The 15,343-nt window shown below is 37.4% G+C and overlaps 1 protein-coding gene across 1 annotated transcript in view; it reads right to left on the bottom strand.

The window, feature by feature from the left end:
* The window catches only part of PCSK2 (proprotein convertase subtilisin/kexin type 2), a 275,251-nt gene that overhangs the window by 227,419 nt on the left and 32,489 nt on the right, over positions 1 to 15,343 (bottom strand). The window contains exon 2 of the mRNA XM_058684826.1: positions 8,810 to 8,914. Coding sequence (XP_058540809.1) covers positions 8,810 to 8,914 — 105 coding nt within the window. The remainder of the gene's footprint in view (positions 1 to 8,809; positions 8,915 to 15,343) is intronic.

Below are 15,343 nucleotides of genomic sequence, written 5' to 3' on the forward strand. Positions count from 1 at the left end.
ACTAGTGTGCTGACCTTAAGAGAGAGAGATCATGCTGGGTTATCTGGATGGATCCAATGGTGTCACATGAGCCCTGAAGTAGAAGAGGAAGCAGAGGGGTGTGAAGCACAGGAAGGATCTGAGTGTATTATTGGTTTCAAGATGGAGAGAGCCACATGCGACAACGCTGTTTTCAATCTCATGCCCAGCTAGCGTTCTTAACAACATCTTTTACACATGCAACTCTCCATCACAGAGCACATTTCCAGGAAATTCAAGCTAAGACACCATCTTTGTTTATATTCGGAGAGGAATCCAAGTAGGATTCTGAAGTGGGTGTGGTAAAAACTCCACATGGTCAATATTGACTCTGACAATTTATTAGGAAAGTTAGAAAGTGATGTACCACGTCTCAGTGCCTCACAGGTCATTCCCATCCACAAGGAACCTGGTCCCAACACAATCTTTGTGCAAAGGAGCTGGGAAAATTAATTTATGAACTACAAGTCCAAGACAGCAGCACTGCGTGGTGGTGAAGATTCCTTACAAACTGTGGGACGAGCCTCCCTAAAGTTCTATTGCCACACCTGTAAACTGGGAATCTGACAGTATGTAATTCACAGGCGACATTTGAGGGTTAGGGCTAACGAGATGATGCATGCTAAGTCCTCAGCACAACATTGGGTTTGTGCAATTTGTGATAGTAGCTGTGGATTTCAAGCCTATACCCTCTGGGCCCTCCTCTGAGTTCACCTGCGACTGCTCGCGGCTTCTCCGCTATCTCTCTGCTCTAGGGCTTTCTCCCGCATCCTGAGACTCAGCCTGTGCGCAAGGCAGCCCAAAGTGCTAGGGATTTAACATTCGGGATCAACTCAAACATGAGACAGAGCCTGTAGATTAATCACTCCTCAATCAGCTTCACTCCTTGTGGGACAAGTCTAAAGCACATTCTACACATCACTCTCAGAGAGAACTCGGTGGGACTGAGCCTCTGGTGCCTATGATGAAAACCTGCTAAAATATCCACCCTCTATATGCTTTCCTCACTTCCTTTTTTAATTTCAGTCTTTCCCTCGTGTTTTCTAGGACCAACCACCCAAATAAAAGACCCTCTTCTGAGTTCTTGTCTCAGGGTTTGCTTTTTGCAGGAACCTAAATAAAACGGCAGCATCTAGCACTCACTGTTCTTAAACTGTTATCAAATTAAAGTGAGAGGAAACCCTGGAGCCCTCCTCTCTGTTCTTTTCTGACTCAGTGATCTGGTTCCTGCAGAAATGTCATGAGCACGATCATTGAAGGACTGTGTCCTTGCTTTCTCCTCACTAACGCGCAGAGGGTCACTAGCTGGCTGGCTGGGCATGGAGAGGTCTGAGCCAAAATTCCTTCTTAATGGATTTCATTGTACGTGCATTCGCTTGCATTTATAGCTTTTTTTTTTTTTTTTTTTTTTTTTTTTTTTTTGTAAAACAGCTTTTCTCTTGGAGCCTGAAACACAAAGCACATTCTGGAAGTGTGTGTTTGCTGCTTATGGATTCTTGAGGAGAAGAAATAAGGTGGAGAGAGGGAGGGAGGAAAAACCAGAAGAAGGGAGGAAGAAATGATATTTGCTTAACTTTGCTATGCTCTCCTTTTAGGTATTCGCCCTTTTAGGGTTGGCAACATGGTTTCCTTTTTTATGATAGAAAATTGAACTATTTACAATAGGAAATGTCCAGTTCACTGAAGGGACCACTTGGTTCCGTGATTTTGAGAGACTGTTAGGAGGTTGGGGGTGGGGATGGGGGTAGTTGTTGCATTGGGTGTGGGGATGGGTGTCCTCCATTTTCCACCAGTCAAACATTTTTTATTTTTTACAATTTTCCTGTGCTTCTGTTTCTCATTGTCTACCTTCTTCTTCGCAATGTAGCTTCAACATCACTTTATTTCAGTTCTGTATCTTTTTACTTTATTTCTGTTTAGAGTAGATGTGCCAGAGACACCCATGAACATTTATTAGCCCATGAACAAATATTAGCCCATAACCATTTATTATTAGGTAGGAAGGAGTCTTTCTTAGGAATTCTGGCTAATCTGTACTTTAACCCCAAGACATAAAGAGATTTCATTCTACTTCCAGACCCCACCAATGGTTAACTCTCTGTTTGGTTTGTGGTCTACTGGACTGTCACAATTATACATCGTGGACACTCCTTTCCCTATGAGAATCCTAATTCCAAATATGTTGTTCCCTTGTCCAACCAGGACACCTTAACCTGGATTGCACAAGATGGTCACCATTTCTGGGGACTTGAGTTGTTTTAAAAAACTCATGTGTGACTTTGTACCTCCATTTCAGGTTGGTCTAACTCATGCTACAAGAAAATGAGAAAATGGAGTAAAGGCAGCCATGAGTGGCTTCTGGAGTAGAAGATCTACAAATATTATTATATTTGCTATACAGTAAATTTACCCTGCTTATTTTTTAAAATAAGTAACATATAATTAAGTCTCTCTGCTTCCTTCCCACTCCCCCTCAGTGAAGCATTTGGAAGATAGATTGGAGAAGTCCTATACATTTCTTAGAGCAGCATCTCAAAACCTCAAACCTCACCATGTTAGAGTTAACAAGTATGAAGATAAAAAACAATCTATTCTTTGGGTATAAATTCACTTTAAAAGGCACTCAAACTATCTAATTTCTATTTTTACTGTCCCTCAGGCTGAGAGGCTCTCATGCATTCACTGTGATGGTAAGGACAGGACACCCCAAATTCTACTAGTTATCCACTGGCTAAAGGTTTGATCAAAATGAAAAACCAAATCAAACCAAAACAAGAAACAAAACAAAACAAAACAAAACCCAAAAGACAAAAAAACAATAAACAACCAAAAAGTGCAAGAAGACATTTTTCTCCATGACATTTTCCATTTGAAGGTAGATCTTTCACAAGATAGTGATGCTTTTCCTTTTATTCTCCCAACTTTTAATCTAAGTAATCAATTAGTTATTTAATACTATAAATCAGGCACAATACATACAAGTGACACATGATTATTATAAAAAGTTACTATGACTGATGTGTATGACTGTGTTTGAAAAGGGTTGTATGCTAAGAGCTTAGCAATTGTGACAAAACTGTATGTTACTTGTGAAGGAAAAGGTAAATGAGTTGGTTTGCTTGCCTTGAACTGCTGAAGTTCCAGTATTCTCAGAAAGATGTCACAATCTAAAGATTGTGAGTAAATTGCTATATAATTGCTCTGATCATCTCACGGGCTTCTTCAGGTCATGGTTTCCATGTCATCAATGCTTAATCTTTCTGATCTGAGTCTATGTACAGCTTTTCTAGGTGTTCGCCAGTCATGGCTAAATTACTGCACCTGAGTTAGATCTAAAAGCATTATTATGTTGTGTCAGAAAATGACCCAGAGCAATTACAAGCCTTTCTCAGCTTCTGTCCACCACCTGAGTTTGAAGCATGCTAATAAATCCATTTTTTAAAACAATATCAATTAGTGTATTATTAAATCCCACAGACAAAGAAAGTCTGGCCCTCTCATTATTCAGAATTTTACCAACAAATCACACCAGTCTTGTCCAGTTAATTTCAAAGAATGAGAAAACTTCTTTTTTTGTTCTGATGGTATGGTTCTATGAAGTTATTGTAGAATTATCCAGTGAACGTAACTTTTGTGGGTTTTTGCAGCACCCTCAAAACTCCACGAATATGCTCAGAGTAGACCCTTAAAGAACAAGACTAGGTCACTATTGGATCATGTGTCAGCCATCTACGGTCATTAGACAGGGGGATGTGTTCGGATGAAGAAGAAGCTAGAGAAGTAAAAGTTCTATAGATAGAATGCAAGGGAGACATCATCCATTCTTTGAGAATGGGAATTGAGATGAGTTTTCAGCAAACTGATAGGAGTTTCTGACTTGTGAAATGATTTTAAAATGATTTCAAGTGATCACTATGTGGTCTAGTAAAATTTCTCTGAGAAGGGAATAGGTGTTTGTAATTCTCAAATCAAATTAACTTTTCTCAACAAATGACGTTCAGATTATTTGTTGTTAAATTATTTGGCCTCCATATGGCTAATGTGTGTTGCTCATTAAACGATGGGAACCTTCATGTTTTTTAATGTATTTCATTTCAATGCTATGTCAGATATGCAAACAGGGTTCAAAGTAACTGTGAAACAAATATTATCTTAAACAAATCTATTCTCTGCAGATTTTAAGCCACTCTTAGAGCTGTGGGGAGTTGGTATGTAGACTGTGGACTGCAGTCAGATTTGGTTTCAAGACTCATTGACGTTGCTCTTAGCTGAAGTTTAACAAATCCCACAGACATTTTGGGCAGGGGATATTTGTTCTTAAACTTGATGCTCAGAAGTCATTTCTAGTTTTATTATTTCAGCCCAGCATTGGGTTTAATGATTCCCTCTTTAAATTATTTTAGCTACCCAAACTTTCCAAACATATTGCCCTCATGTGGGTGGTTGTACCTGGACCGTGAATATGATCAGCAACCCAGTGTATTGGACTTTTGAAATTAAAAACTGGCTCTTGGGACACATGGGTGGCTCAGTCAGTTAAGCCTCCAACTCTTGATTTCATCTCAAGTCATGATCTCATGGTTTGTGAGTTCGAGCCCCACATTGAGCTCTATGCTGACAAGTGTGGTGACTGCTTGGGATTCTCTCTCCCTCTCTCTCCACCCTTCCCTTATACACTCTCTCTTTTTCAATAAATAAATAAATAAATAAATAACTGGTTCTTCATGGGGTTCTCAGTGACAGGGCCTGGAAGTCATAAAATGGTAACTTGTTTCTTTTACCTACAATTAAGAATATACTGAAAGGAGGAGCTAAAGAGAAGGCTATGCTGTTTCCTAGAGGGTGCACATTTTAGAATAAGGACAAAAATACAAGATGAGAAGAACTTTTTCGTGGATTAAAACCCTGAGGAAAAATTATTAATCATCCATTCATTTGGCAGTTATTTATTGAACATCTTCTATGTATTCAGAACTGTGCCGTGCAAAGATATCCAGAAATAAGCAAGACGCATTTAGCAGAAAGAGATGGAAAGGCAAGAGAACACCTTTAAAACAATCTGCATCAGAATCTATTTTCTTAGCTGTTGTCCTGACACTTAGTGAATGAATATGAACATATTGAAAACAGAACTTTATTGGCCTGGACAAAAAGCACATATGATTCTTTTCCAGTCTTTCTGTTGTTTTTCTTAAACACAAACACAAAAAGTATTCGCTAGATGAGGGTCAACTATCCTTGAAACTTTTGTTCTGAAGCCAGAACAAAACCAAAGTCAAGTCTGATCCTCTACCTTTTCCCTTATTTCTTGAGCTGATAGCACATCTTGGTAGTTTCTATGACTAGAAACTACCTAGTAGATTCATCCCTGAAAGCCTGTAGCTACTCAAACCCTCCTGCTCTTATAGGCCTGGTTGCTTGGGTTTTGCATCATCCTTCCCCAGCTGCAGGACAGTGAGTGAGAAAAGCCAGGAAGAATGTGGAGACAGGAGGAAGAAGGAAACTGGGGCTGCAAGCATGAGTCTAGGAGATAACACGTTTCAGAGAATGATAAAACAACTTGCCCTTAAGATGTTGGCTCCTAAAATGTAACTTAAAACATGTACCCAAGAGATAAAAGCCTGGACCAGTAATCCTTTCTGGCTATCTGGTCCTTTCCTTTTTCTTCCTCTCCTTCTATTTATTTTTCTTTTTGCAGCCTGTGTGAATGTGCTTGGAACCCAAAACTTGAGATATCCTAATTCTTGACATATTTGCCCTTTTGTTTAAGATCTGTAAACCCACAGGGCAGAGTCCTTATAGTGCTACTCTTGCACTGATCATAGTCAATGCTTTTTAAGAATAGCACCCCCTCCGATGAGGATGAGGAGAAAAAGGAAATCTCATGCATTGTTGGTGGGAATGCAAACTGGTGCAGCCACTGCAGAAAACAATATGGAGGTTCCTCAAAAAATTAAAAATAGAACTACCCTACGATCCAAGAATTCCACTACTGAGTATTTGTCCAAAGAGTATGAAAGAAAACATTAAAAAAACATATGCATACCTATGTTTATTGTGGCATTATTTACGATAGTAAAATGCTGGAGGCAGTCCAAATGTCCATTGATAGATGAATGGATAAAGAAGATGTGGTATATATATGCAATGGAATACTACTCAGCCATAAAAATAATGAATTATTGTCATTTGCAACAACATGGATGGACCTAGAGAGTATCATGTTAAGTTAAATAAGCCAGTCAAAGAAAGGTAAGGATCATAAGATTTTACTCAAATATGGAATTTAATGAACAAATGAATAAAGAAAAAAAAAAGACAAACCAACCCCCCTCCCCTCCCCCCCCCCAGACTTTTAAAGATAGAGAACAAACTGGTGTTTACCAGTGGGAGGTTGGGGAGTTGGGGATTGGTGAAATAGGTGATGGGGATTAAGAGTACCCTTATTGTGAGAAGCACTGAGTAAGGTATGGAATTGCTGAATCACTATATTGTACACTTGAAACTAATGTAACACTGTATGTTCACTATACTGGAATAAGAAAAAAAGAATAGTCACCCCCATATTTTGCAATCAGCTGATGCCCAAATTAGATAACCACAAGAACATCATGCAGGAAAGACTCAGGGCTTGATCTAATATTTTGAAATGAGGCAGTCATCACTAGGAGATTTTTTTCCCCAAAGAATTATGAGATTTTATGCTTTTTTCATTTCCTAGAATGACTTTATTATTGACAACAGTCTTAACATTTACCCTTGATGAGAGGACAGAGAAGAGGTACAGGAGATGTATGATTGTTAGTGTCCCTGCTATCTTCTAATGATCATGGGCAGGGCAGATGGTTGTCCCACCACGTAGAGGCAGATGGCTACCAGGATCCTTCTAGTAGGCAGTGATGGGGGAATAGCTGCCCCTTTTGGTTACAACAGACAGTATTTTTAAGATAAAGACAAATGATTAGAATCACTAGTGCATGATCTCCTTCCTTACTACCTAGCCCATTTTATTTTCTTCTCTTTTGAAAATATCACTCTAAACTTCAAGAATAAACAATTCAAAGATTACTTCAAGTAAGTATAAGAATATCATAACCTAATGGGCCCAAGGAGTCTTTCTGACCCTAACAATGGCTTCTTAGTTTCACTGTTCCTCAGTTCTCTTTCCCAAGCCTCTCTTTCCTTCTGTCCCAGTTTCTTTTTTTTTTTTTTTCTCCCTGGATGGTCTTGAGGAAACATCTTTAATTGTGGAAGAGGAGAACTCAATGGGACTTTGAAGCAAATATATAAATAAAAGGAAAACAATGGGCCATAAAGGGTAAGATCATGGGACAGTGATGAAGTGTAGGGAAAACCAATGTCACAGTGCACCAGAATGGTCTTTGTCTACTGGTATCCACTCTGGACCCATAGGTGAGACATACAGGATTTCTGTCCTGTATAATACCTCTTCCCAAGGTATTCCCCAAGCTCTGAGTTGGTACAGCCAGGGCCAATGCAGTTATGACACAGAAAATAGAGCTTTTCCCTTAGATAATGATGCCAGGTTCTACAACAGACCCTTTGAGAATGCCTGGCATGGGCTGGCAGCAGGCAGCTTGGGTCTTACTGTGAAAGCAGATAAAGTGGCTTCTCAGAGCAGAATTTCCACTCCAGGGAATGGGGGATCCCCTGGGTTGAAGAGGTGAAGGAAAATTGCTTATGGCCTGTCAGTTGGTGGTCTGCTGGGGGTGTCTGTTTCATCTGCATTCCTAATTAAAGCCCAAATTAAACCCAGCCAAATGTTCACATGAAAAGCCCCACCAGAATGAGTTTCCAGATTCTATCAACTCCAAAAGAATCTCATGTGTAAATCTCTAAGTCAACTGTCTGGCCCACTTTATATCCACTTTCCCCCCAAGAGCTCTGGGGAAGAGGTTGTGCAGCCATCAATGTGCAGAGAGCAACTTGCTTGGATTATTAATTTCCCTTAATTAACAAGGAAATAACTTATCTTATTAATAATTAATAAGATAATATTTTCTCTTACTCAGTTGAATGAGTCTGTGAGTATAGGAGGATGGCAGAAGGGATTTGATGGAGGATTCAGGAATGACCAAAGTTCCTATTCTGGAAATGGAGCTGTTTTGTGGCTAAAATATTAAGTTTGACTGTGGGGAAGGTGAATTTAAGTTTCCAGGGGAAGTAGGAAGTGAGATCTGGATTCCAAGAGCAAGGTAAAGATTCCAAATTAAAAATGGGGGTCATGAGCACCATTAAGGCATGGTGGTAAATTAGATGGGTGTGAGAAAATATGGAGAGAAAGGCTACAACTTTGCATGGATACTGAGAAGCCCATTGCCTACCATGAGCCAGGCACTTGCCGACCCGCTCATTTCTCCACGTCCAGGATGAGGCACAGCAACCTCCTCAGAACATGTGGACTCACCAGAAGAAACCTTCCATAAAACAACTCATTAAACAGCTTGGTTTTTTCCCATCCATCACAGGCCAAAACATGTTCCCGGGGAACCAGAAGTCCAAACACAATAATGCAGGAGAAGATAGCCAGTAAAGGGGTGGTGTCCCTGTTTATTCCCCACCGTCTCCACAGCCTATAAAATATTTATTTATCATGCACAAGGTAGAGGAGTGGAGAGTCCCCAGTACCACTCTGCCAAAGATCCATTTTGCCTATCACAATAGTTGAGTGCTTTTACTTCAAAATTCCCCACCCATCCCTTTATACATTCCCTCAGTGGGCTCAGATGTGGCAGCAGAGGTTGTAAGGCAGGTGTCCAGGGAAACTCACCCTGGGGTCTCTCTCCAGCTGCTGCTTGTGATGTAGGCTGCGTCTTCTCTTGGCCTTGGCAAGGCCATTGTGGTAAAAGTGGTATAGGCCGTCAGTGAAGGGGAGCTGTAGAGAGTCAAACAGACATAGGGCATAGTTAGCTTCTGGGGGTGGCCCCAGGACACGGAAACCAAAGCTGGGGCTGCATGCAAGGGTTCCATGAGATGAAGTATATGTGAGAAAACTGCTGGAAACTTCCTTCCTATCAGACTTGGACATCTATTTCCCTATCTGTACTCCTTTTGTTTTCTCTATATACTGCCCATTCACCCCTCCTCCTCAAATACCTTCTACTCTTTCCTCTATTTCTTTAGTTTCTACCCATTCTTTGATCTCCTCCTCCATAGAGTCTTCCCTTTATATTTATACTCACACCAAGTTCTCCACTCTCTTCCCTTGAACTAGTATTTATACTCCATGTCTGGTTGCTCCAGAATTGTGTTGTGATGTACTCCTGTCTTCACAGTTGCATTATCTGTACTGTACCTTAGACTTTCTCTGTGACTCCTTGATGCCTTTCATCATATTGAGCACAGTGCAACCATGTAAATATAGTAAGCACCTATTAGATGGTGGACCGGATTTCCTTCTATCTCCCTAACTTACGGATCCTTGGGATTAGGTATGGGTGTCAGAACTAGTTGCAGAAAACCACAATAATGAGTGCTTGTCTGCTCATCAGGGCCTGTAAGAATCAGAGAACATAAGACTCTCTTGTCCTATGACCAAACTGCATTTGGGGACTTATGATGTACAGAGATGTATTAGTACAACAAAAATAGCACAATACTTTTGAAATTAAGTTGGTATTAATTTGTTTAAGTTATTTATTGTAATCTCCAGGGCATCCACCAAGAAAATAACTAAACAATATATAGTATAATAAACAACAAGGTAATTAAAAAGGTACACTAAAGGGGTGTCTGTGTGGCTTAGTCAGTTGATATCTGACTTCAGCTCAGTCATGATCTCATGGTTCATGGGTTCAAGCCCCACATCGGGCTCTGTACTGACAGCTCAGAACCCGGAGCCTGCTTCAGATTTTGTCTCTCTCTCTCTGTCTGCCCCTTCCCAACTCATTCTATGTCTCTCTCTCTCTCAAAAAATGAATAAGTGTTTAAAAAAATTAAAAAAATGTACTAAAAATATTTAACACAAAAAGGACTTTATGAAAGAATAAAAGAAAAAAGTTTATAAGACATATAGAAAGCACATGGTAAAATAGAAAGTGTAAAAATCTTTTAAGTATTACATTAAATGTAACTGGATTGAAAACTCTAATCAAAAGACAGAGTTACAGAATGAACAAAAAACCATTATTCAACTATATGCTATCTAGAAGAGATACGCTTTACATTTGGGGGGGGGGGGTATGATAAGGGAGCGTAAGGCAAGCTGGAGGCAAAGCACAAGCTAACAATAACCCTACTCCCCGAGAGTTGGATATGTGTGACATTCTTCAGGCACTCCTGGCAGCCCAAGAGCAAAGGAAAGAAAAAAAAATGGTTAACTGATATGATCATAGTCATGCAGGACATGAGTCTCCACCAGTTTACAAATGTCATAGTAATTTACAAGAAAAACGCAATATTATCAATAGCCTAATCTCCAGAAACATATAGACTCAGTTTCCTGGAGCCCCAACATTATCCTCCCTTCTGGAGTGCTGTGGGGAACAAAAGGCAAGAAGGAAATGGTAGGTAAAATTAAATTTCTTTATAATCCGTAGCCCACTGACAAATACTTGAGGAAAATGTAGAGTATAACATTTCTCCAGGAAATCCCTATTGTCTTAATGTTAATGCCTTACTAGAGGAAAACAACTTAGCTTGACAATAGCCAGGCCTCTGGTATCTTATGAGTTCTCGTTAGTATATGAAAGTCCTTTCGGAGGCCTCCCTTTTGCCTTTACCTCCCTCAACTCCATAGTATATAATCAGTCACTCTTCACACCCCCAGTGCAGCTCTTCCTGCCCATGAGTCCTGTCCCTATGCTTTAATAAATCAACTTTTTGCACCAAAAAAAAAAAAAAATACACTTTAAATTCAAATGCACAAATGGGTTGAAAGTCAAGGGATGTGAAAAGATATACTGTACAAACAACAACCAGAAGAAAGGACTGACAATACTAGATATAATTGATTTTAACAAAAATTGTTACTACAGACAAGGAATGACATTTTATGGTGATAAAAGGGTTAATACATCAAAAAGACAGATAATTATAAATATATATGCATGTAACAATGAAGCCCCCAATTCACAAAACAAAAGCTGACAAATCAAAGGGAGGAATAGAAGGGCGCCTGGGTGGCTCAGTCAGTTAAGCATCCAACTCTCAATATTGGTTCAGGTCATGATCTTGCAGTCATGAGAATGAGCCCTGCATCAGGCTCTATGCTGAGCATGAAGTCTACTTAGGATTCGCTGTCTGCCTCTCTCTCTCAAAATAAACATTTTTTTTAAAGGGAGGCATAAATAATGGATCAATAACAGTAGACCATTTTCAATAATAAGCAGAACCAAGAAGTATGCAGACCAAAAAGTAAATTGAAGACTTGAACAAAACCAAAAACCAACTAAATCTAAGAGACATTTATGGAACATTCCACCTAACTATAGCAAAATTCACACATGGAATATTCCCCAAGATAGATCATATGTTAGGTCACAAATCAAGCTTTACTAAATTTAAAAGGACAAAAATAATACGAAGTGTGTTAACTGATCACAAATTCTAATTACATTAAAAATCAATAACAGATGAAGAGCACCTGGGATGATCTTGCAGTCTGTGAGTTTGAGTGCCACATCAGGCTCTGTGCTCACAGCTCAGAGCCTGGAGCCTGCTTCAGATTCTGTGTCTCCTCTCTCTGCCCTTCCCCCACTCATGCTCTGTCTCTCAAAAATGAATAAATGTTAAAAAAAATCAATAACTGATGAAAAATTTAGAAATTTGGAAAACAACAGACTCCTAAATAATCAGTGGGTCAAAGAATAAATTACACTGACTATTCCAAAATACTTTGAGATGAATGAAAACAAAAACAGAATTTAAAAACTTTTGGGATGCAGTTAAAATAGTGCTTACAGGGAAATCCATAGCTGTAAGTGCCTATTGTGAAAGAAAAAAGACCTCAAATCAATAACTGAACTAGAAAAAGGAGAGCAAACTAAATCCAACAAATAGCAGGAAAGAAATTAGAAGATTTAAGTTGGAATAAATGAAATAGAAAATTAAAAAAAATAGAGGAAATCAACAAAACCCAGTTATTCTTTGAAAAGTTCAAGAAAATTCACAAAACTCTAAGAACATTGACTGAGAAAAAGAAAGGTTCAAATAAATACAATCAGTGATGAAAGAGGAGACATCACTACCAACCTATAGAAATAAAAAATATTGTAGGGAATACTGTGAATAACTGTATGCCAACAAATTAGATAACCTTGGTGAAATAGACAAATTCTAAGAAAGATATAAATTTCCAAAATTTACTTAGAAGTAATAGAAAATTAGAATAGACCTATAACAAGTAAAGAGATTAAATTAATAATTTTCAATCTTCCTGTAAAATAAAGGTCAGGCCCAAATAATTTCACTAGTGGGTTCTACCAAATGTTTTCAGAATTCATACCAATCCTTCAGAAACTCTTCCAAAAAATGTAAGATGAAGGAACACTTCCCAACTATTTCACCAAGGCTACTATTACCCTCATATGAGAACTAAAGATAGATATCACAGGAAAACTACAGACCACTATCCCTGACAAATATCAGCCCCTAACTCCTCATCAAAACACTAGCAAAATGAATCCAGCAACATGAATAAAGGATTATATACCATGACTAAGTGGGATTTATCCTAGGAATGCAAGGTTCTTTTAACAGCTGAAAATAAGTTAATGTAATAACAATATCAATGGAATAAAGGGCTTTTTTGAAAAAAAAAGTATTTATTTAGCTGATTATTACACAAAATCAAATATTCTTATGTTAAGACATTCAAAAAACTTAAAAAGGAAATGGAATTTCCTCAATCTGATAATTGTATCTATCAAAACACACATAACATCATATTTAATGTTGAAAGGGTGGTTACTTTCCCCTTAAGATCGGAGCAAGACAAGTTTGACTGTTCTTTCCATTTATATTCAACAGTGTAATGGTGTCCAGCTGGGACAATCAGGCAAGAAAAAGAAATAAAGTCATTCAGATTGAAAAGAAAGAAAAAAAAAATCTCTATTTGCAAAAGACATCATCTTGTTCGTAGAAATTCCTGGGAAATCCACAAAGAACTATCCAAATTAACAAATGAGTTCAGTGTGGTTGCAAGATATAAAATTAATATACAAAAATCAATTATAATTCTGTATGCTAACAATGACCAATCCAAGAATAGAATTAAGAAAATAATTTCATTTACAATAACATCAAATAAGTAGAACACTTGAAAATAAATTTAGCAAAAGAAGTATAAGACTTGTACACTGAAAAGTACAAAATATCATTGAAATAAATTAAAGAAGATATAAATAAATGGAAAGACATCCCATGTTCATGGATTTTTAAGATGGAAATATTCCCCAATTTTGCTAATCCTAAAATTCATATGGAAATGCAAAGGACCCCAATTAGCCAAAGCAATCTCAAAAAAGAACAAAGTTGGAAGACTCACACTTTCTCATTTCAAAACTTAATAGAATGCTACAGTAATCAAGATGGTCTGGTATTGGCATAGGAGAGACATACAGTTCAATGGTATAAAATTGAGAGTCCAGAAATAATTTACAGTAATTTATGGTTAATTGATTTTAACCCCGGTGCTATGAAAATTCAATGAGAAAAATTAGTCTTTTCAACAAGCCATGCTTAGAAAACTGAATATCTACACAAAAAGAATCAATTTGGATCCCTATCTCACATCACATAAAATTTTTAACTCAATATTATTTATAACCCTAAATGTAAGAGGTGAAACTCTACAAATTTTAGAATAAAACATACGAGTAAATATACAAGTAAATATTCATGACTTTAGGCTAGGCAATGATTTCTTAGAAATGACACCAAAAGTACAAAGGACAAAAAACCCCAAAAACCCAAAATTGGACTTCATTAAAATTAAGAATGTGCTTCAAAGGAAATCATCAAGAAAATGAAAAGACAATCCACAGAATGAGATAAAATATTTTCAATTCATATCTATGATTAGGGACTCAAACCAGAATATATAAAGAATAATTTAGCAAGAAAGTCAAATAATTTAAAAATAGGCAAAAGATTTGAGCAGTTATTTCTCCAAAGAAGATATACAAAGTGGCCAATAAGCACATGTAAAGTTGTTCATTATTAGTCATTAGTGAAATACAAATCAAAACCACAATGAGATATCACTTCACACCCACTAGAAAAAAAAATTAAAAACCAGCAAGTGTTGGTGAGGATATATGGAGGAATTTGAAACCTTGTACTTTGCTAGTGGATAATAAAATGGCACAGACACTTTGGAGAACAGTCTGTCAGTTACTCAAAATACTAAGCACAGATTTTCATTTGATCCAGCACTTCTAATCATAGGTATATATCCAAGAGAAATGAAAGTATTATATCTACACAAAGACGTGTACACAAATGTTCTCAGCAGCATTATTCATGATAGGTAAAAACTAGACACAACCCAAATGTCCATCAACTGAGTGGGCACTCGGTAAGTGTTGGCAATAAGTGAGTAGATAAATAAAATGTGGTATGTAGATACAAAGGAATATAATTTGGAAACAAAAAGGAATGAAATACTGATATATGCTATAACAGAGATGGACCTTAAAAACTAAATGCTAAATGAAAGAAGCCAGACCAAAAAAAAAAAAAAAAAAGGCTACATATTGTATCACTTCTTTTATATGAAATGTCCAGAACAGAAAAACAGATAGAAATACAAAGTAGATTAGTATTTACATCAGGGGCTAAGAGGAGGCAGAAATACAGAGTGATTGGTAATGGTATAGGGTTCCTTCTTGGGGCAATCAAAATGTTCTAAAAGTAGATCGTGGTAAGATTTCACAACTTTTTGAATATATTGAAAATCATCAAATTGTACATTTTGAAAGGGCAAATTTTATGATTTGTGCATTATGTTTCAATAAAAATGTTATTTAAAAAATCCTGTGATGAACAGCCTTGTAAATGTCACTATATGCACAGATGAGAGGGTTTTTTTTTTGAAGGATATATCCCAGGAATGCACTAATTTAATTAGAGATTGTGAACATCAGCATTTTGACAAATATCCCCCCAAATTTTTCCTATCAAGTTGTAAGTAAGTTGTAAAAGTAAGAATAAAATTATCCATTGTCCAATACTTCCAAACACTGGACTGAAATTTATTAATTGAAGTTTAAATTTTGCCTATTTAATAAACAAAATATGCCATCTTATTTGGATGTCTTTGTTTTTAAAGTTTGAACATCTTTTCCTATATTTATTGAACATT

The sequence above is a fragment of the Neofelis nebulosa genome, chromosome 9 (assembly GCF_028018385.1).
Source record: "Neofelis nebulosa isolate mNeoNeb1 chromosome 9, mNeoNeb1.pri, whole genome shotgun sequence".
NCBI lineage: Eukaryota > Metazoa > Chordata > Mammalia > Carnivora > Felidae > Neofelis > Neofelis nebulosa.